We start from the raw sequence: 24,106 nt of genomic DNA on the forward strand, positions 1-24,106 counted from the left end.
ATCAATTACTTTTTTTTCCCCATCAACAGGAGAATCCTTTAAGATTTCATTTTCACATATATGACAAATATTAGTTCTTTTGTAATGATTTTTATCGAAATCTATCATTGATTTAAGACTTTCATATTTTTCAGTTTTCTCTTTTATAAAAATTTCAATTTCGAGAGTATCCTCTTTTAACATAGATATAAACTTTTTTATTGCATCAGGTCCTCTATAATGAATAGGAGGTTTAAAATATTCATTTTCATATTTGATATAATAACAAAAATTATCAGATTCATGTTTCTGATATTTCATAGTATACGATTTAGTTTGATCTGGTTCACTTGTATCCATTTTATGTAAAAGACACTCAAAATCTGCGTATATAGTAAATGGATTTCTCATTTTATGATTATATTTTTTAAATCGAATAACTTTACCTTTTTCTGGCATATTAATTGTGACAGCTTCTTTCTTTTTACAGTATTCTTCATGCATTTTTAATTTTTCCTCAGAATAAAAATGATTTAAACATCTATCACATAAAAATATTCGATGATCAACAGTAATTTGGGATCCGACCAATTTATTTATATCTTTAATCCAACAATAATGATCATTTTGTTCATCCTTCATATAAAACAAGTTTACATGATTTTGTAATTTATTGTTAGTTATTCTAAGTGGATAAATCGAACTGTCATAACTATAAACATTTACAGATATATTATTCAGTTTTTCAAAATTTTTAATATTATTTAATGAAACAGGGAAATTAATTCCTTTAAAATTCAATTCATCTTTAAATTGTTCATATTTTGACACTCTTTGAGGATCTTTTTTTACAGGATGAATCGCTGATAATATAGACCACATAAAACATTTATTATCTGTATTTTTAACATTTATTATAGCTTTTTTAGATTTAATTTTTTTAGGTAAATCAATATAACTTGATCCACTCAAAGGTTGATATTTATTTATTCTCAATTCCAAAAATCTAATTTCTTCAAGACTCCAGCCAGATCCTTTTGATATAAATTCATCAGATTCATTAATTAATTTGTCAATAGCATTATCATAAAAAGTATGTAAATCATTAGAATTTAATATAATTTGATTCTCAGTTTTGAATGAAAATTCCTGAATTTCATCATCTAACCTATACAAACAAAATAATTTTAAATTCACCTTTATTCCATTAAATTCATTCAAAATTTGTCTTATTTTATCAATTACAATTTTTCTTTTCTCTTGTAAAAACTCTAAGGGGATTATAATATTATTATAATTATTAATTCTATAAGATCTTAATCTAGATTCAAAAGCAGTGTCATATTCTATAATTTCTCCATCTTTTATTTTTGATAATGCTTTTAGATGTTTTCGACTTGATATGTGATTACTTAAATGTGCTATGTTATAATATTCACCACAAATCATACATTTTCTCTTCTTTTTTGATTTTTTATTCATTAAGTCTTTTTTTATATGCTCCTCTATATCTTCGATTTTGTAATATTTGCCACATATATAACATTTTCTATCTTCTTCCACTGTAAATAACTTATCAAGATTAAACTGGCCTTCAATTTCACCTTTATCAAAATCATATAAATTTTTTAAGGAGTAACCTTCAACTTTAAAACCGAAAGAATCAAATATTTTTTTAATCTTATCACGCTTTTCTGGTTTTTTGTTAAATATTTTTTTACATTTATTCAAATAATCAGTAACATCCAAGTTTAATAAATCTACCAAAACCGGTTTATATTCACCTGTTTCTTTAATGTATTTCCTTAATAATCTAATCAATTCAACTTTCTTACAACCTCTAGGTTGTTTAATTTTTAACTGTTTTACAGCTTTTCTAAGTTCACCGATAGTCTTTGACTTCAAGGCGTGCTCCATTTATTTAGAAAAAAATTTTTAAACACTTTTACTTTGCGTTCGCTTAATATGATAACTTGAACTCTCATGTCTTTTTCTATGTGAATATGTATATTGTTTTCCACATTCACAGGTAATTTTCTTACCTTTCATTAAAGAATCACAACATTTACAACGACTTTGGAAATAAATTTTTCCTTTTTTATTATAAGTATAAAACTCATTTACTGATTTTGTGTTTAAACATTTTATACACGTTTTAAAATCGAGCTCCATTTATTATATAACAATTTATTAAATGTTTTCCCTGAAATTCATTCCAGATTTTTTCAGCTTTAAAGTGTTTTGAATATTATACAAATCGCAATCAAGAAAATTTAACTAAAAGATGGCGCCACTATGGTATATGAAGGAGCTTCGCTTCGGAGTTAAGTTTAAATATTTAAATAAGCGTTTTACTTCCGGGTATCCATGGCTTAATTGGTTTGCGCGCAGGGACGAAACAAAAGGTCCCGGGTTCGAATATAAGCCTCTTTCGAGTTATGTTATTCGAATAATTCGAATTGATGGCCTATGAACTTTTACCAAGCCTAAAAAAATGACGTCATAACAACGATAAAAATAATCGATCGATCTCAACGATAAAAATAGCATGCTTCAACGATTAAAAAAAAAGAAAAGAGGTGGGATAGAACTTGTGGTTCTAAGTCCTAAATGTTATGTTATGTTTGTGATGTTAAAAGAAGGCCCTGTTGGTCAGAATTCGATGTATGGAGCTTCAGTTCCTTGAATTCTTAAACAGCTGTGGGAACTGAAGTTCCATACATCGAATCTGGCGGGCTATTTTGCGATTTTTTCTAATAATTTAAATCTTTTCGATTATTTCCTTTCTTTTAATTTTATAGTCTTATAGTCATTGTCTTTTTTATTATATTTAACCAATTCAGATTCATAATACGTTCCTTTAATTTCTTCATCATTTAAATCTTTAATTTTATATGTTATTGGGTCAGTTTTTAATATTTTTGAGATTAGAAATATTTCTTCAGTAAATGTAGGATCATAACCTCGTGTAAAAGTTTCTTTATATTTAGATATTCTAACTTTATCACCTACTTGAAATTTCGGTTTTCTAATCACTTTTTGTTGGTATAAATTCTTATAAACTAATGATTCGTTTTCTTCTTTACTTGCTTCTATAGGTGTCATTTTTATAGATCTGTGGTAAGAATTGTTATAATTTTTTAGTAATTTCGGTAATACATTTATATACGTTTTAGTATTGTTAGCTGCTAAATATTTTCTTATTTTAGTATTAATAGTGCGATTAAACCGTTCAACTATAGAGCATTTAATTTCAACATTTTCTGTTGTAAACCAATGAATATTATTATCTTTGAATAACTTTTGAGTATGTTTATTAATAAATTCAGTTCCTTTATCTGTTTGAAGATTTTCAGGAATTCTGCCTTTAAAAACCTTTTTAAATGCTTCAGTAACTTCTTCTCCTGTTTTTCTTTTAATTGGTATAGCCCAAGCATATTTGCTAAAAATATCAATGACAGTTAATAAATAATTAGTTCCATCATTGTATTTACTAAATTTTTTTATGAATAATAAATCTGCTTGCCATTGATCATCAATATGAGAAACATATACTCTTCTTCTTTTAAATTTTCTTATAACAGGTTTATATCTAGTATAAACATCTTGAGAATGTAAAAAATCTGCAATTTCTTTTTGTTTTATCCCTGTTTTTCTTTTTATCTCGTTAATTCCACAATAACCAGTTTCTGGATTATAATATGTTTTTTCAAGGACTTTTAAGGCTTTTTCTCCTTTCCTAGATTGCCCCCTAGACTGAAGGGCTAGCGCCCTAGACTGAAGGGCTGGCGCCCTAAAAAACGACACTTTTTAGATCCACATTGTATACAAATTCCTTTTAATATTGGTCTATTATTTTTAGTAACAGTTTCTTTCATATCTTTAGTTTCTGTTTCCTTTTTACATTTTACACAATATATCATGAAAACGCCTCCCATTCCAAACCTTTTTTTAGTTTTAATAATAGGTTTTACAATTGCTCTTTCAATTCTTTCTCTAATAGTTGGCTTTTCAATATCATCCAATTCTTTCAACATATTTGAATCACATACTTCATTTCTTACTTTTGTATCTTTATTTTTTAAATAACAAACATCATGATTATAAGCAGCTTTATCAACTCTATTAATCGGTTTACTCAAATCTTTATATGATAAATCTGGATTTAATCTATGTTTTCCCCATAATAATTGAGTTCCAGGACCAGTAAAATTATGACCTGGTAAATGCAATTCGAATGGTAAATTATTTATAGCTGAATTTATAAATCCTTTTCCATATTTAACTGATTCCGGATTACTTATTAGTTTGAATAAACCTGAACCTAATTGTTCACATTTTTGACAATATCCTTTAAATTTTCCATTTTTTGATATTTTTTCAATAACAAATTTTTTACAGCTGCAAGGTGTCTTTTTCTTATCACAAACCATTTATTAAGGATAAAAAATCATACGTTATTAACATATTTATATCCATTCAATTGAGTCTTTTTTACATATTTTTCGACAGGAAAATAGTTTAAACTATTAATAAAATCTTGTTCTCTTTGATATATTTCTTCTTCAGAAATTGCTTTAGCTTTCCATAAATTTAACAATTGTTTATAAAATCTATAACATTGCTTATATTCTTCTTTTCTTTCTAAAATATTTAACGATTTTTCAATAATTTCAACAATTCCAGCACTTAAACTTAATGCTGCTAAAGGAATAAAAACAAATGCTGATAAGCCTGTTCCACTTAAAATAAACTTACTGACAGATAAAGAAATGCTTATCTTGTGAAAGTAATTATAGCTCTTTCTGTAAATAAAGATCCGTTTTTCTAAATATTCGTCCATTTAATATAGTCAAAATTTTGTCTGTATCTCATTTTTGGATTCACTAAATCTAGCATAAAGAAATCATATGGTTTTTGAATGCACTTATTATATAATTGTTTAAATTCTTCTGTGTTTAATTTACCATCTATTTCTCTAATAATTTGTTTCATTTCTCTTGGTTGAAGATTGAAAAAAATGAAATAATTACAGTTTTTTCTAATATTGATTGGTGTAGAATAATAAGATTGTGATAAATAAATAATTGATGCATTTTTTTTCCTTCCTCTTATGAATAAATCTTCTATACATTTTTGATTTTTTTCTGTAACGCAATCATCAAATATAACCAAGTTTTTAATAGCAGGATCTAAATCATCCACTGTAATAAATTCATTCAAATCAGATGAAAATAAGACTTCTTTCTTTTTGAATTTGTTGTACAATTTTAATAACCTTTCCCTTTTTTTATGATTTTTAATATTGCTAATAATATCTTCTTTTTGAAGATCTTGAAACAATGTATAATTTTCTTGCAATTTAGAATATTTAGGTTCAAATAAATCTTTAGCACATACGTATAAAGCATCAAAATCTAAATAATCATAGATTAAATTCAATAATAAATTCGTTTTTCCTGAACCAGATGCTCCTGTAATTAATAAACGAAATGGATGTTTTGGTATATATGGATTTTGGTTTTCATCTGTAAATTCTTCTTCTTCACTATAATTTTTGATTTTTATCATTTATTATAGGATGAAAAGTGTAAAGGTCTGCTCGTTGCAAATATGGCTCTGCTCGTTGCAAATATGGCTCTGCTCGTTGCAAACCTTTACGCTTTTCATCCTATAATAAATGAATGAAAAAGACTTGAATGAAAAAGACTTGAAAGATTTAAAACGTATCATAAAATTAGAAGAAGAAAAAAGAAGAATAAATGAAGAAGCTTTAAACCGACAGGTTATCACCTTAAAGGTATCTAAACCTTTAAATAGAACGAATAAAAAGATTACCCCTTTAAAGAAAAGTTCAGAAATAAGAGATTTATTACATATAAATAAATTAGATGAAGAAAAAAGAAGAATAAATGAAGAAAAATTAGAAGAAGAAATTGGAATACAAAAATCTTTAAAGAAAAAATATAAGCCTATTTTAGAAGAATTTCAGAAACAAGAAATAAATACGAAAGAGCAAATACGAGCTATACAAAATGTTGTAAGTGATTTTTCAATCATTCCACAGCATGAATCATCCAAAATTCCTTTAGAAATTGAGCCTGATTATTCGTCAGATATTACAAATATGTTTGAGAGAGCTGACGATATATTTAAGATGCATTTTAATAAAGATTTAGATACATCTTTTATTAAAAATGAAGGTTTTGAATTACCGTCAGAATTAGTAAATAAAAGTGCAGATGAACTGAATACAATAATAAAAAAAGCAAAAGATAGACGAGATGAATATAAACGAGCAAAAGGAAATGCGTCTAAACATAGGAAAACAGATCAAATACAAGATGCAGATAAAAAGATGAATAATATGAAAAAATACATAAAAGCACTGAGTCTTATAAACTTAGGTAAAGATTATATTGGAGAAGGTTTAGAAGATAAAAAGATGCTTTTAGATAAATTAACAGATAAAATTTGTCAATTTAAAAGTGATATTCCTGCAAAAATATATAATCAAGTTGTTATATTAATAGATAGATTACATAAAGAAGGATTTATGACTAATGATCAAGTAATACGATATTATCATAAATTTCTCTTATAAAAGGAATTAACATCTTTACGCTTTTTTTCATCCTTAATAAATGAGTTATATTAAAAAGAAAGTCTTTTTAAGTGATGGGCAGAAAGATAAATTAAAATCGGCTTATAGAAAAAATGAGGAAATTACCTTACAAATCGATAAATCTAAATCACCGAATTATGAATTGTATTTAACAAAAACAAATATTAATCGAATTAATGAAGGTAAAAGAATTACAATCAGTAAAGCTCAATTGAATAAAAATGGGGGATTTTTACAATTTCTTATTCCTCTTTTAACTGGTGCAGCAACAGGATTAGGAGCTTGGGGCACTAAAAAAGTATTAGATAAAGTAACAGGCTCTGGTAATCCTAGACTGAAGGGCTGGCACCCTAAAAAAAAAAATCGAAAACCAAAGAATGGAAAGGGAGTATATCTACCAAGGGAATATCCGATGCAATGATTAATGAAAATATGATAAAAGAGAAAGGATTTCGAGGAGTTTTTACAATAGATACATTACCCAAAATAATGAGAAAATTTGAAAATGGGATAATTAATTTTGATATTTCAACTGGATCTGGAACTCATTGGGTCTGTTATTATAATGATCCTAAATATAAATTTGTTGAATATTTTGATTCTTTTGGTGAATATGAATATGAAGGGATCAAATTCAAAGAAGGTGATATTCCTAAAAATATTGTAAATTATCTTAAAACATCTAAGAAAGAAATCAGATATAATTCTAGTTTTTTACAACAACCTACTTCTGTAAAATGTGGTTTATTTTGCATGAAATACATAACTGAAAGAAATAAAGGAAAATCACCTGTTGAAGTTTTATATTCATTTACTCAAGAACCAAGTGCTTATAATGAGAAATTAGTCGACTTTCATCCATAATAAATGAGTCGTTTAAAATTGACATCAGATAATTATGAAAAATCTGAAGACTTTACAGTTGAATATTCGCCTCCTTTGAAGATTAAAAAGTTAGCTTTAGAGTCGTTTTCTATTAAAAAGACTTGGCATAACATAAGTGAAAAATTTAATAATAATAAGTTTAAATTGATTGAAGGAAACAATGAAAGGATCATTAAAATTCCAAATGGTAGTTATACTGTTAAAAGTTTAAATCGTTATATGATTGAACTATTCGGAATAGATTCACCCATTAAATTTGGTATTATTGAAGAAAGAGAATTAATTTCTGTTAATTTGAAGAAAAATTTTAAAATGGATTTAACAGAAGGAAATCTTCATCAATTATTAGGTTTTAAATCTAAAATATTAGATCAGGAAAATCAATTTGGTGAATATATTGCAGATATTACACATGGAATCGATAATATTTATATTCATTGTGACATCGTAAAAGGTTCATTAATTAATAATTGTGATTCAGATGTTATTCATTCATTCGTTAGTAAAATTCCTCATGGTGGTAATATAACTAAAGATTTTAATAATTGGATATTTTCAGCTGTGGAAAAGAAGAATATATATAGAATAAGAATGAGAATTACTAATCAAAATAATGAACTAATAGATTTGAATAAAGGAAGAGTTGAATATAATTTTGTAGCTGTATATGATGAAGAAGAGGGAAATTATTTAAAGAAAATTTACAATTTGATGCATGAAAGATTATCCACTTAGATAAACCTGAAAGGTTATCATCTTTAAAGATGATAGTCTTTTCATCCTATAATAAATGAATAAACATAGATTATATCGTAGAAGTAAAAGAGATAGCTTTTCATCTAAAAAAATTCAAGGAAAAGGATTTTTTAAAGATTTGTTTCTAGCAGCTATTAAAGGAGTGAAACCAGTATTAGAAGATAAAACAAAGAAAATTTTTCATGATAAAGTAGAAGAAATTTTATCGAAGAATAAAATTGGAGGAGGCTTTAAAAAGTATTCCAAGTGAGATTTTTAACCGACAGGTTATCACCTTTACACTTTTCATCCTTAATAAATGGAAAAGATTTATGATTTGACAGATACTCATTATTTTCAAAATAATGATCTCGAACAATTTGAATATCAGGAAAAAGAATGTGAAAATCCAAGTTATGCTTATGATGAAAATGCAACGTATAAGTTTAGTATTAGAGGTGAAAATGATAATATATTTTATTCAGGAGCCTATATTCATCTGGAAATGAAAATTACTGATAAAAATGATTTAAATATTGGAAATAGAAAAGCAACTTTTGAGAATGGAGGAGGTTTTTTTAAGGGTAAAAAACTGCAAATTGGCTCAACTACACTCGAATCGATTAATGAAAATTGTTCAATTCTAGATCAAGTTTTAAGACATATTCATTTTACAAGTGATTATTCAAAATCTGAAGCTCAAAATATGTTTTTTTACTCAGATACAGCAGATACGAAGGATATAAATATATTAAAATATGATGGAACTTTAACAGATACAACTAAAATAACTGAATTTTTTAATAAGTTAAAAATAAATGAGAATTATAACAAAGGCTTTGATAAAAGGTATTATTTCACAAAAAATAGTAAAACCGTTAATATATGGATTCCTTTGAAATATATATTCGATTTCTTTAATGAATACAGAAAAGTATTGACTGGATTTCATGTTAGAATGGAATTTACGAGAAATACTAGTAAGGATATGATTATTACAGATGATGCAAACCCTGATTTTAAAGTAAAAGTTGAGAAAATATCATTATTTTTACCTTATGTAAAGTTTAGAAATGCCGCAAATTTGAAATTTACAGAATTGAAAGTTTTAAATTCATATATAGATATATATTGGGATCATTATAGAATAGAAAAATCTGGTATAAACTTAAAAGTAAAATATGGATCATATAAACTTTCAACTGAATGGGATGAAGTCTCAGCATTTTATGCAATTCCCCAATATAATGATAGAAATGGAGATTATACTAAAAATAATCTAATATTTGATAATTTAGGGATAGTTGAATATTGGGTTACTGTAAATGGACAAGATTATCCTGAATATCATTATAAAGTAAATTTTTCGGATAAAAATTATAATAATGCATATACAGCTCTTTTAAAAGAAGGATATAATGCTAATAATACAGAAACAGGTTGCATGATTGGATATAAAGATTTTGGAGAATTATATCCATTTCTCTGTATAGATTTATCTGCTCATAAGAATCTTACTTCTGTATCTTCCAGAGAATTAATATTTCATTGGAAATTAGAAAATAATACCCAAAAAGATTATATATTTTATTTTATTTTGAAGGAAAGGAATAAATGTTACTTAAATATGCGTGAGAATAAATTTACGTTTAGTATAAAAGATCATTCAGAGTGATAGTCGCTTTTCATCCTATAATAAATGGCTGCTTATTATCCACTTTTTGATGATGAAATGACAGAAGGACGTATAGGACCTCCAGGAATTGGATTTAAATTAACAGATAATGGTGATTATGATATGGAAAAGAAGAAATTAAAACGTGTTGATGAACCTGTTGAAATTAGTGATGCAGCGACTAAATCTTATGTTGATTCAGTTCAAATAGGCTTAAAATCACATATTGTTGAATTACAAAAAAGAAGTTTAATTCATTCAGAACATGGAGATTTTGATGCGAAAGATAAAATTATAGGAAATGTTAAAGATCCAATTCATGTTATGAACGTTGTTAATAAACAATATTTAGAAAATAATGCTTTAATTTTGAATGAAGACCTTAGACAACAAAAAGCTAACAATTTTTTTGATTTGAAAGGTATTCCTTTAAAACATCTTCCTAATCCACAAGATAAAAATGATGCAGTTACTAAACAATACGTTGATAAAAAAACAAAAATAAATGATAAAAAACCTGATAATATGTTGACGAGAGATCATGATGGATTATATGTTCCTAAAACATCAACATTTTTAGCAACTAATAAAGAACAACAGATAGAATTTGACCATGAGGGTACTTTGATTGAATTTAATGTTTTCAGTTCTACTTTATTAACTAATGAACTGCAACTTACAACTGATATGTTGATGAAAATTACACTCTTTTTAAAAACTGATAGATTTGTAAATAATGATAATTATTTGTTATATATCCAACTCAATGATAATATAATATACAGTGATGATCTTAGTAAAATGGTTGTCCTGTTTGCTTATGGTAAACGTGATGATAAATTAACATTAAGTATACAACATAAATTTTCTACAGAAGATATGATATTTTATGTAAAACCTTACCTTTATATCGAGAAATTAGCTGAAATTGATTTATAATTTTTTTCTAAATAAATGAGTTCATCTACCTATTTTAAAGACGATAGTCTTTCCGACTATAAAAAACGAATATTAGCAGCAAAGCTAATAAAACCAATAAAACAAAAATTAAGTGAAGATTTTATAAGAGAATTTCAAGATAAATTTAATTGGAAACTTATATCAGAATATCAAAAATTAAGTGAAGATTTTATAAGAGAATTTCAATATAAAGTTAATTGGAAACTTATATCAGAATATCAAAAATTAAGTGAAGATTTTATAAGAGAATTTCGAAATAAAGTAGATTGGGGTAATATATCATATCACCAAAAATTAAGTGAAGATTTTATTCGAGAATTTCAACATAAAGTAGATTGGGAAGGTATATCATATCACCAAAAATTAAGTGAAGATTTTATAATAGTATTTCGAGATAAAGTAGATTGGGGTAATATATCATGGAAACAAGAATTAAGTGAAGATTTCATAAGAATATTTCAAGATAAAGTAGATTGGGAAGGTATATCATGGGAACAAGAATTAAGTGAAGATTTTATTCGAGAATTTCAACATAAAGTAGATTGGAAACTTATATCAGAACATCAAAAATTAAGTGAAGCTTTATAAGAGAATTTCAAGATAAAGTAGATTGGTATTATATATCCCGAAAACTAAAATTAAGTGAAGATTTAATTAGAGAATTTCATCCTATAATAAATGAGTGAAAAAGTCAATTGGGATGAAGTTTCAAAAGAACGTGGTATGCCTGAAAGTTTGATTAGAAAATTAAAAGATGAAGTGAAATGGGATTTAATTTCTAGATATCAAACATTATCAGAAAATTTCATTTTAGAGTTTAAAGATAAAGTTGATTGGAAAAATATATCAGCTTATCAAAAATTATCAGAAAAATTTATAAGTGAAAATGAACATTTAGTTGAATGGGATATCATATCGAAATTTCAAAAATTAACAGAAAAATTTATTTTAATGCATGATCATAAAGTACACTGGCCTGCAATTTCACAATATCAAACTTTAAGTGATAAATTTATTTTTGAAAATGTTGGAAAACTAGATATGGATTTAGTTTCTCAGTATCAAGATGAAATGAGTATGAATATAATCGAAAAACTAGAAACAACTGTTAATTGGAATAAAATTTATTCATATCAGAAAAATTTAACCTCTGAATTTATAATGAAACATGTTGAAAAAATAACAGATTGTAGAGTTATGAGAAATCTGAAACTTTCAGATGAAGAATTTAATAAACTTTATAGAAGGATGAAATTATGGTATATAGCAAGAACGTGTTTGAATAAATAATAATTCTTTTTTTAATCTTTATAAATGGGTGGTAAGCAAACAAAGATATTAACAGGTAGTTGTACTAGTGATCGAATAAACGTTAGTTTTACAGAAACTTTTAGAATTCATCCTGTAATAACTGTAACACCTATTTGTAAATATGGTGAACCTTTTATTGTTAAAATAACAGAAGTAGATCGATATGGTTTTAGATTTCAATGTATAAAATTAAACGGCGAACCTTTAACAGAACATAAAGATTTTTTTCAATGGGGTGCGTGCAGTATTTATGAATAATTTTTTCTTTTTTTATATTTTTATTCTTATATTTTTATTTCTTTTAATGTGTATAATAATGTGAACAACGCATGAATTTATATTGATTTTAAGACGATAGCCTTTCGGTTAATTTGTTAACTTTTTCCAAGTTTTGGCTTGATATTTTAAATTATTGATGTTATTTTGGTGTGCTAATTATGACCTTTTTGCACTATTTTTGCTCTAAATTTTGACTTGATACTTTAAATTATTGATGTTATTTGGTGTGCTAATTATGACCTTTTTACACTATTTTTGCTCTAAATTTTGAGGTTATTTGATGGATTTTTAAGGTGTGCTAATTATGGCCTTTTTACACTATTTTTGCTCTAAATTTTGATGTTATTTTAAATTATTGATGGTTTTTAAGGTGCGCCAGAACAGGCATATATATACTACTTTTGGAATTTGTAGTGCAAAATTATATAAAGTAACAGCTAGTATTAGAATAGTATTGTATATGCATATACCATGGTAATAATGTTATTTTGTTTAAATTTTTTTTTTTTTTTTTTTTTTCCTTCTGTTTCTTTGTTGTGCTGTGCAATTGGTTGAAAAAAATTCTGTAAATGTTGTGGTTATGCTAATTATAACTGCACAATATTTGTTTATATTGTATCTAGTTTGTTGATTTTTTTTATTTTATTTGTTAAATCTAAATTTAATTCATATATGAGTGACATTAGAAAAACTAAATTTGTTTTTAAAGTCATGAAAATGTTTCTAAAGAAACCAAGTGCCATTATAATTATTTTGTTTACAATATATTCAAAAGCATTGATAAAAGAAATCGAACTCTTAGTCATTAAGGCTTATTCTGCAATTTTTGTGATTAAAATTCTGCTTTGTTAACTCATGTGTGTTTCAAATGTTAAATAAATCTTTCAAACAATGATTCTGAAATTCTTTACTGAAATTAATTTCTTGATTGACTTGATTTATAAGTCATCAAATATATAAATGGTTCAAATATTCAAGGGCAAATTTTAGGATAATGAACAGGATGAAGCAGTCTTATGACATCTTATTGATGTGTGATAAATAAGATCTGAGGTATATGATTGCTAAGATAGAAAAGTTCTGCTTTTCAAAACTCGAGTGTGCTGTGCCTATTTTTGATATATCGAAAAAAAATCAACATTTTGGAAACAGCGATTTTTCGATATCAATTTTTTTAAAAAATAAACATCGGTTGATCGAAATCGTGATGATGAATAATAGCCTGCAGCTCAATGTGCACAATTAATTTTGTTTTCAATGTTTAACAGGTATTTATTCAAACTTTTATTGTTCGTGCATTTGCATAGTTTTATCAATTGTATGTTTTACTGTTGCAATGCCCTTCTAAAGTCTATTTTGATTTAATTATCTTTTAAGAAGCCAGGAAACAATCATTTTCACATGAAATAAAAAAATGAACTTTGTCCAAAAATTATAAATATTTTTTTATTCAAATGTAACTGTTGCATTTTATATAGTTTGTTGTACAGCGAAATAGTTTTATAAGGCAAACTGCACTCATTCACATTTCTCCCTAATGAAATCAAAATTCAATAAGTTGTTGATTGGTCCTTTACTCAGAAATTCCGTCCAATTTATATCATGCATTTAAATTACCATTTATTAGGATTTCATGTTTAGTTTTAAATATATTTCTTGCAGAATAAAATATGTCAGAAAAATTCATTACCCTTTTTTATGCTATGTGCATATGTAGTAAATTTAATTCGTTTGATTATTATTTATTTATTTTTAAAGTGTCATTTAAATTTCAGTGCTCGTGTGTGAAAAGTATAAGATTTAAATAGTGTTACTTTTTATTTTTTGAGATAATTTGCAAAACTTTTTAGTAAATAATTTGTGACATATTAGCAATGATAAAAGCATGATATTAACATAAACAGAAAAATATTATTAAAGTATGAAAATCTGAAAAATGGAATTTGCAAGTTACTCACCATTTGGTGAATAAATCTTACTTCTGATCAAACTTTAGATGCAGAACAAAAATATAATCTCCGAAATTGGCTCTTAGAAAGCTACCAACTTTTTAAGAAATTAAGATCTTTTTCCCCTTTCTTTGCTGTATATGCTTATAAATTTTCAAAAATATATAATTTTTCCAATTTTAAACATCTAGAATTAGTGCTTCATTTCTATTTCATAATATATTGTTCTTTAAGTTTTGTTTTTTGTTTAGAATAAATAATCCGTTTTTGCTGCTGATAGGTTCACCCATCATTTTATCACATTCGATCATTAATCGTGATCGAATGTGTGAAATCTCGGCCTCATATTTTAAGTAACAAATAATGAAATTTTATTCCGATCCGTTCAGTAGATACGGAACTACGTTTCACCGAGTAATTTTTAACCATCCTGTACCTGCTAATCACAACTCATTCATTTCTCTAAAAGTTTGCAGAAAAAGAAAAATTCAGCTGCATATTCTTAGGGCTAAAATGTGCTCATAAGAGAATTAGTGTATGTAGTGAATATACAGGGTGTTTATAAAGTCCCGGACCCATTTTGATGTTTAATAACTCATAAAATAATAAAGATATAAACAAACTTATGGCATTTATTGATGGAATAACTCATATATTTTCCTTTTCAGGTTTGAATATTTTTACTTTTGTAAATATCGTCTGCGCGTGTGGTTAATTTCAGATAATTTCATTTTCCAGTCTAAATATCTGTACTTTACTAAATATTGTCTGCTTATTAATTGCATTTTTCTCTCTTTTGTTTTTGGCAACTATTGCAATGTTATGTTTACTTTTGATGTGTTTGTTCTATGTAGTAATTTTGTATGTGATGTTTTATTCGAGCGGATATTAAGGAGAATGCATACACCACAAGAGAAAGCACAGATTTTATGGTGGTTCATAGAAATGAAATCGATAGTGCAAGCACAGAGAAATTTCAGAAGAATTTACCAAAAAGATCCTCCATCCAAAAACAGCATCTTGCGGTGGAAAAAGAATTTTCTAGAAATTGGAAGTATCGCAGATAAGAAACGTTCCAGACGTCCTTGCACAAGTGATTTTGATGTTGAGCGTGTCAGAGAGACATTTTTACACAATCCTAGAATATCTGTGAGATCAGCGGCAACAGAATTGGATATGCCAATTTCGACGGTGTGCAAGGTTATTAAGAAAAAATTAAGACTGCATGCATACAAAGTTCAAATTGTTAAAGTTTTGGAACCGAACGATAGGCCTAGGAGGATGGCCTTTGCAACAGATATGCTAAGAAGGATAGAAGATGCTGCTGATTTTCTGAAGAGCATAATGTTCTCCGATGAAGCATCCTTTCATGTTTCTGGCATTGTTAATCGCCATAATGTGCGCAAATGGCTCTGTGGATGCCGACAGGCTTGTCGCTACCTGGCGTGAAATTGACTATCGACTTGATATTCTCCGTGCGGCGAAGGGGGCACACGTAGAAGTTCATTGACAAGGGTCATGAAACTTTTTGAGTCTATTTAACCATTTTTGTTATTAATTTAAATCTATCTTTATTATTTTATGAGTTATTAAACATCAAAATGGGTCCAGGACTTTATAAACACCCTGTATTTTATAATTTAGTTATAAAAAATCCTTTAATATACGAAACAAAAATCGATTACTTTCAATAGGAAAATAAAATGTAGAAAGTTGATAGAACAATGAAAAACTGGTACACTCCAAATTGTATAATAGGAATGAATGCCAACGTTTGGACAAATGATAAAAGTTGTTACTTAAAGGTTAAAAATCCATGCATTTTATCCTGTTTTTTAAGCACTAGAGATAAACGTATGATTGAATATTTTTGAAAAAATAAAAATTATATCAAAGTATCTAGTTGAAGAAAATCTGAATTATAAATAATACAAAATTAAAAAGATATAAATATTTCTATAACTAGAATGCAAAGCTAAGAAAAAGAAATGTCTATTTCTAAGACATTATTTTGGATCTAATTGAGAAATGGCATTAAAAAATTATAATACACCAACTAGATCTATTAAAAATTTAAAATGCTGAAATATAAAACAGAATTAAACTATTTAATATACAGTAAAGAAAAGAAATTTTAAAAAGTACATTACTACAGTAAACACTTTAAAAATTGTGTATACTGTAAAATAAAAGCGGAAATGAAAATCTTTCATTTGAATGTTCCTATGAAATTTATTTTATCTTAGCTTTTAACATAGGCAAAAGCACACTATCAAATGATTTAGCAAAGAAATTAGTTTAAATTTCACAGATGTATAAATATATATATATTACCATACCATATTGTGTTTGAAATTAAAATTAGAGAAAAAAAAAAAAGTATACGGGAATAAAATTTGTGTCACTGAAAAATTATTTTTTTATATTTTCAGAAGATCTAAAAATAGTTTTAAAGTAGAAATATTTTCAGAAGATATAGCGGATCGAAAATTTGCTTGCTTTATAATTAATTGATATTTTAATTAACTTTTGGAATTTAAAAAGTTGAAAATCTTTCTCTCATTTTGAAGATCAAATATCTCAGATTTCAAGATTGTAAAAACAATTGATTAGTAAAACTCTTTGAGAGGTGGTGGAATAGCATTTATCCCATCTTTTTTATGACTTTTTTTTTAATGAATCCATTATTTTACTTTATCCTTTATTTGCACAATAAATAAAGAGTATCAAAATTAAGATATTAATTAATACCTTAATTCAGGGAATAATTGAATCCTATTTTAATGGAATTACAATGGAAACAGAATTAAGGTAAAGGTTCCTATACTCGCGGGATCTTATTCCAGTGAATTTCATTTCAAGAAGGTATAATATTTAATACTCAAGATTAGTTACAGTTAATGAATTGGAATAAATGTTACTAATAGTGCCTAGAGAATAATAATCAACATTTCAAGCCCTTCTAATAACTACAAAAATCTACAGAATTTATTAATTTGAGTTATGAAATATTTTGATTTGATATTACAGTAAGATATGGCAAAGATGTGGAATTAAAAAATACCAAGATATTCAAAACATGACAAAGATATTCATAAATAAAAATACTGAGGAGTAAAATAAGTAATTAATTGAACAATAAAATGAATAAATTTATACAAAAGGTGCTTACGATATTAAAAGTATTGGAGAATCTTACAGAAAGTTAATAGATCTTAAGAGAAATAAAATTTGATTTCGAATTTACGCAAAAATGTGTCATGTTTATAGGTTATTAATTTTTCATGTTTTATTTTTTTCAAAATACATATAAATATTTTTGAGATATGCTTTATTGTTGTGTTATTTTCCAGTCTTTTGTAAAAATTGGAAATATGTTTTAAATCAGAACAAGTTGAAGCTCAAAAATAATTTAATACATACAATTTGCAACTACATAGAATAGTAAAAACTGACGATCATATTACAGTACACAAGTGACACTACAAAGGACAATACTACATCACATACAAAGGTTTAAAATTTAAACAGCTACATATTTCATTCACATTATCTGCACATTCGAGTATTTGAACTAGATTTTCCCCCTTTAATAAATTTCAGCTCTTGTTGTAGAGGATTTGTTGTAAAAGTGTCACTCCAGACACTCCATATAATACTATTTACACAACCTTTACAAAAATAGAAGATGAGTAGATCAATATACAAGTAAAAACAAAGGTAATGAAACTTCAAAGCAAATGCTGTTACATAAAAATAAAAATGGGGAAAGGGTGATATGATAAAAATAAAAAAATAAAAACAATAAGTTAAAAGACTAAAATCATGTGTAGTGAAATGAGGTACTTGGCAGTGTCTTAACGATCTAAAATGATTAAACATAACAAAAAAAGTAATAAAATATTCCAATATTAACAAAGCTTTTTTTTTTTACCTCCGAACTTAGTAAAAAAAATTTAAAAAAATCTTTTTTTTTTTTTTTTAGTAATGTATAAAATTTTATTATATTCGACTTTAAAAAGTAAATACTGACCATAAAATACATATGAAATTGTCTTAAAAAACATATAATAATCAAACGATTTTCTTAAAAGTGGTCTTTTTTTAAATAAAATACATAATTCTGACGAAAAATTCTATCAAAGTTCATTTTTAAATATTTTTCCGTCCTTTCCAACAAATTTTATGTTGTGCTGTCACATAAATGATCAAGAAAATACTTTAAAACATATTCAATAAAAATATTTTAAAATGTTGCATAGTAATAACTCTTATTTTGCATATTCAAGTTTACTTTAAAAAGTAGATGATTTCCTTTAAAATGCAAAGTCCAATTGTACATAAAAAGTAAATATCACTTCATGAACACAACAAAAAATAAAATAATAATAATAGTAAACAATTTTTAGCAAATACATTGAGAGTATTTGTATAATAATTACATAAGTGCATAACTACATCTAATTTAAAACTCAAAATATAAAAGCATATAAATATATATATATTGAAAAAAAATAGGTTGAAAAATACAATAGACTTGCTTTAAAATCTTTCATTTCAGTAGTTAATATGAGGTTCTTTATATGCTGTTTTAACAGTATATGACATTCAATATTGTCATAATTTTAATAGAAGTTTCTTAATGCAAATCTACTGCTGTAGAAATTCAACAGATAACATAAATATTTTGATAAGTCATAAAACTCATTAAATTAAATTAGCAAAGATTTGTTCAAAATTGAGCCATATTTCATTGTATGACATAAGTTTAATACATGATTTATTAAAATTTCATCTAACCGTCACAGTATTTTAAAATTATCAATAACAACTGTAGTTCAAAGGTTCTCTCAATTCCAAACACAGTTCATGTCTTATAAATACTTATTGAAGTTGCACACTTTTTAAAAGAGTTATCATACTCTAGTGAGGCAATGAACACTTTTTATTTAAATTATGTGTAGAGGGAAGAACTGCAGGGGAAACTCGCATTTCAGCATTTCTTCGAATAAAATACAATTTCCTACTTATTATTTGGCATAAAAAAAATAGGCTGGATCCACCGTTTTTCTCAACTGTACATTAGCCTTGTTAAAAATATAAAATGTCGTCCAGTTAAATATACAATATAAAACGTTTCTCATGAGGCACTGTGTTATGGTATTAAATACAAAATACAGTTCTACAGTGGTCTGTTGGAACTACCCATAGTATGTTTTTGTTAAGTGTACACTGATATTTGCATAGTTATGAAGTGTGCATAGTTATATTTTATCACTAGTTAAATATTGGAAGATACTTTTATTGCATTATTAGCTTGCTACAATAACATAATCTTTAATCCACAAATAGTGAACTAAAAAATAAAAATGCATCCATTAAAAAGATTGTTTATTCCCAACAAGTGGAAATGGAGTGTATGATAACTAAATAACAAAAATTAAACATGGAACAGACACAAGACTTAGCATTTGACTTGTAGACCTTTATAATTAAAATTCATTCACAATATTAAAGCAAAATATCAAATGAAGGTATCACACAACATATCTAATGAAATACTCTAAACTGTGTGGTCACGCTTATTTTTGAACTAATTAACTTTTTTCTTTATGGACAATACAGATGGTACATCAGCTCTCAGAACATTTTTCCTTGCTTTTATCAGAGATTGACATATACTCCTTTTTCATTCCTCCAGACATGGCAAATGAAATTTATTATGTCAATCATAATTTTTTTAAAAAATGGGTAAGTCCACATAAAAAATTACTATAAAATAAACAAGTTATAGTGAAGTATATGACCAATATGACCACAACAGTGAATGTGCTAAGAGCTACCAACTTTTATTTTTTTGTAATTTAATGTTTAACATATTTTAAAGGTACTTAATAAGGTACATAATTAAAAGTACTTATATTATTTTACTTATTTTGCAGTCAATGTGGTATTTATATCCCTTTTACTATTTCAAATCCTTATATCAGAGTATTACTAATGAATAACATCCACATTAAAAAGATACACATTCCATTATCAGTGTTCTGTTTTTGAATTTGTGTATGTCTATACAACAAACATTATATTTTGTTTGATTGTTTTTCCCTGTTTCCATCAATTATTTCTGCAAGTCAAACTGCAGCTGAACTCATGATTGAATGCTCAGAATAGAATGACATATCTAAACTAAAATTAAATTGTCTACTTCAAGATCATATTTTAAAAATTTGTTATTTTGTGAAAACTTAGAAGTATTTTTTTAAGATTTAGTTTAAGTACCTAATATATTATTTTAAATCAAGTAAGATAAATGTTAAAAAAATTTATTAAACTATTGGAAAATTTATTTTTGTTTTCATACACTCCACCTGCATAAATTGAAATATGTTTATAACCATTCCATTATCACATGGCAAAATAATTTTGCTTGTACATATTGTATATATCCCTTATTATTTTTCTGTCATAAAAATGTGCAGCAATTGCAATATATGTTTTACTATTAGAGCACACACAGATACTAAAAAAGAAACTGCACATTTCATTCAATTCATCACACAATAAGAAAAATTTAAAAATTTCAATTTATCATTTTTGTTAATATAAAAGTATAAATTCGTCATTTATATTTTTTATGTTCTAAATGGGGCACCTACAGCTAGTGGAGGCATTGGGAACACAGTCATCCAATTTGTAGTAGGCGTTGTGCATGGCATTCTCATAGGCATATTAGATTTTGGATATTCCTCTTCTGGCTGAAAACACTGTTTTTTATTAGGTGAGACATCAAATTGTGTGTCAACATTTTTCAAATTCCCAACTCTCTTCTCCTTCATCTTTTGCCCCCACTCAGATTCACCGTGATTCTCAAAATTGAGTTGTTTGTGTTGGTAAAAAACTAAACTAATCCTGGTTGGATTCCGACGGTTGGGATTTTTCACAGCTGTGGTGGAATGCAATTCGTGTTTGGCACATTCAAACAATACAGATCCATGAGTTAGAGCTATGGCTACCCCACCTACCTCCACATCTTTAAAACTGCTTTCATTATCAGAATGCCCTTCATATACCTCATCTCCCTCAATTGTAGTGGAATCAACATAACCTTCCTCATCCTCTACACTGGCATTACTGTACTTGGATGTTAGTACTCCCAAGTGATTAGGCTCTGGATAAGAATATTTATTTTCACATTCCCAAGATTCTAACAATTTATTAGAATTTGAGGAAACTTCTTGATCCTTCATGTTAGATCCTGCTTTTCTACTATCATAATTAGTTGGTAACCCATCCTTGACATCCTTTTCATATCCTTCTTTATAAGCCTCATTTCCAAACTCCATAACTGCTGAATTATCAGAATTTACACAATTAGTGTAATTGCAAATACCTGAAAAATTATCATAATATAACATTTGATTTGATTGTTGCAAATGATAATTGTAATTTTTGGCATGAATATTATAAGTTTCAGAGACTATATTGTTGTTATTTTCACAATACTTAAAATTTGTGTTCTCTGTTTTACAAAGCATGTTCTCCTTTTCCGAATTACACTCCGGAGTGACTTGCTGATTAGCTTTTGAAAAGCAATTGACTGATTTTGAATCTAGATCTCGCAATGCATATACAGAATCAGAGATTTCACTTTGAGGGTTGGCACATTTTTCAGGGAATACATTGCTTGATTGACTTACATTTTCTGATTTCACAAAATTATTTTGATTTGCTGTAGAATTCTGATAATGTGATGAGGGTATCTTATTAAAATTATTGCTAGATGATGAATGCATTTTTTGTTGCTCTGAATTAAGATCAATGTAGTTATTTTGATGATCCGGTACAGCGAAATTTTCAGGTACATTACATGGTTTCTGAGCTGCATAATTACAAAAGTTGTTGTTTAGAGTCATTTGACTTGCAGAATATGGTATGTAATTATAGTTTCCAGGGCTGGAATGTTGAGGATGTATAGAATTAGAAGCACTGTAATTCCCTGGTATTTTTAGTGGTATATTTGGAGCTGAATACGGGCACTGATTTTGGAACGAGGAATTGTTTTGAAAATGATAATTATTATCAATATTTTGATGTGAGGGATAAGAATATGAATTATGTGAATTACTCACATGGTTCTGTGATGCATACGTTGGAGATGCTACATTTGAGTTCATTCCTGAATTATAATGAGAGTAAGCAGAATTTGTACTGCCTGTATTTGATAACTGGTAACTCTGAGATGTAGCAAAATGAGGTGGTGTTGTGTATGTTACACCAGACATATAGTTATTGTTTCTGTCATTGTAACAAGGAACATTACATGACGAAGTTACATAAGTCCCAGAAGTAATTTTTGAACATGTATTGGTGAATGAATGATTAATTTGCAATGAATTTGTACCTATGTCACTACTACCCTTAGAAGTAGACCCTCTTGTTGCAGGCACAGAGTCATACTTCGAAAATGAAGAATTAGCATTATGAAAGCAACCTCCCTGAAAAGTATTAATTGGAGGATTTTGAGAATTTTCTGTAGATGAAATGCAATTAAAATTATGCTGACTTTGAGGCATCCAACTTTGGTTGGAAGTACAACTGTTATTTAAATAACTATTATGTGAAATGTGTTTCCCTGCATAGAATTTACAAGCAGCTTCTTCCCCCTTATAAGCATTGGATGGTATAAGTGCACTGGCTTGAACAGAATTACTGAAACCATTTGAAGACCCATACTTCATGGTCATAAACTCTTTATTGTCTAAATGACCACTGGTTTGGTTATGAGAGAGCAAAGGGACTAGTCTGTTGCTGCCTAGATGGCACTTCTGGTAAACACCTGGTGGTTCAATCCTTCGGAGCTTTCCACTTGCAATAAGCTGCTTGAATGCAGTTTGAAGAGCTTGTTTTCGAGGAGAAAACCCATCTTTTGGTTTGCGCCCTCTTGTTTTGCAAGGTTTTAGGGGAGTGGTACGAATTTTGAAATCAACAGGGAATTTCTCAAGGACTTCCAAAGCACCCGATGCAATCTAGAATAAAGGTAGAAAAACTAGTTCAAATTCTACCATTAATAAGCTAATAGTTTTCCATTAATTATTTTCCTGGAAACTGGATAATAGTAACAAAAATAGAAAATACATATTAATATTTTGCATTAAAAAAATCATTCATTACAACTAATAAATGGGTTTTGAAAAATTTAAGAGCTGGCATTATTTTAGAACTATATATCATTTCTTATTCATAAATTTTCTTCAAAAGAAATGCTCATCATTTATTTTTAATGCATTCTCTTGTTGTGACCACATGATTTATTTTTATGCATTGCATCTTAATTACTGTTTATTTGTGTAAAAAACATTAATTTTATTCATATTTCCTATTTTACTAAATATTTCATCACTATTTTTGTTTCTTTGATTTCTGATCATCATACTGTTTAAAGCAAAATTTCATTGCTTTACATATTTCATATTTCTCATAGTGATCTAACAATAATTTCATTCGCTATAAAAAAAATTGTTTTTCAATAAAAAAAAAGGAAAAAATTGTAATAATTTAAATTTTAAAAGATTGAATTTACTTCTTAAATTTTTAATAAAACTTTATTTAATTTTACATATTTATTAAAATATTTCACACATTATTGTTCATTTACATCTTTCATCTTAAGCCCGAATTTGGCAATTGCATCTTTTTTAAATTTAC

General features: G+C 26.8%; 1 protein-coding gene across 8 annotated transcripts in view; it reads right to left on the reverse strand.

The window, feature by feature from the left end:
- Positions 1-17,798: 17,798 nt before the first annotated feature.
- Positions 17,799-24,106, reverse strand: part of LOC129976488 (methylcytosine dioxygenase tet3-B-like) — a 92,962-nt gene continuing 86,654 nt past the window's right edge. For all 8 annotated transcript variants that reach the window (XM_056090296.1, XM_056090212.1, XM_056090515.1 and 5 more), the window contains one exon: positions 17,799-23,427. In XM_056090296.1, coding sequence (XP_055946271.1) covers positions 21,034-23,427 — 2,394 coding nt within the window. In that variant the 3' untranslated portion in view covers positions 17,799-21,033. The remainder of the gene's footprint in view (positions 23,428-24,106) is intronic.

Source organism: Argiope bruennichi, chromosome 1, assembly GCF_947563725.1.
Source record: "Argiope bruennichi chromosome 1, qqArgBrue1.1, whole genome shotgun sequence".
Lineage (NCBI taxonomy): Eukaryota > Metazoa > Arthropoda > Arachnida > Araneae > Araneidae > Argiope > Argiope bruennichi.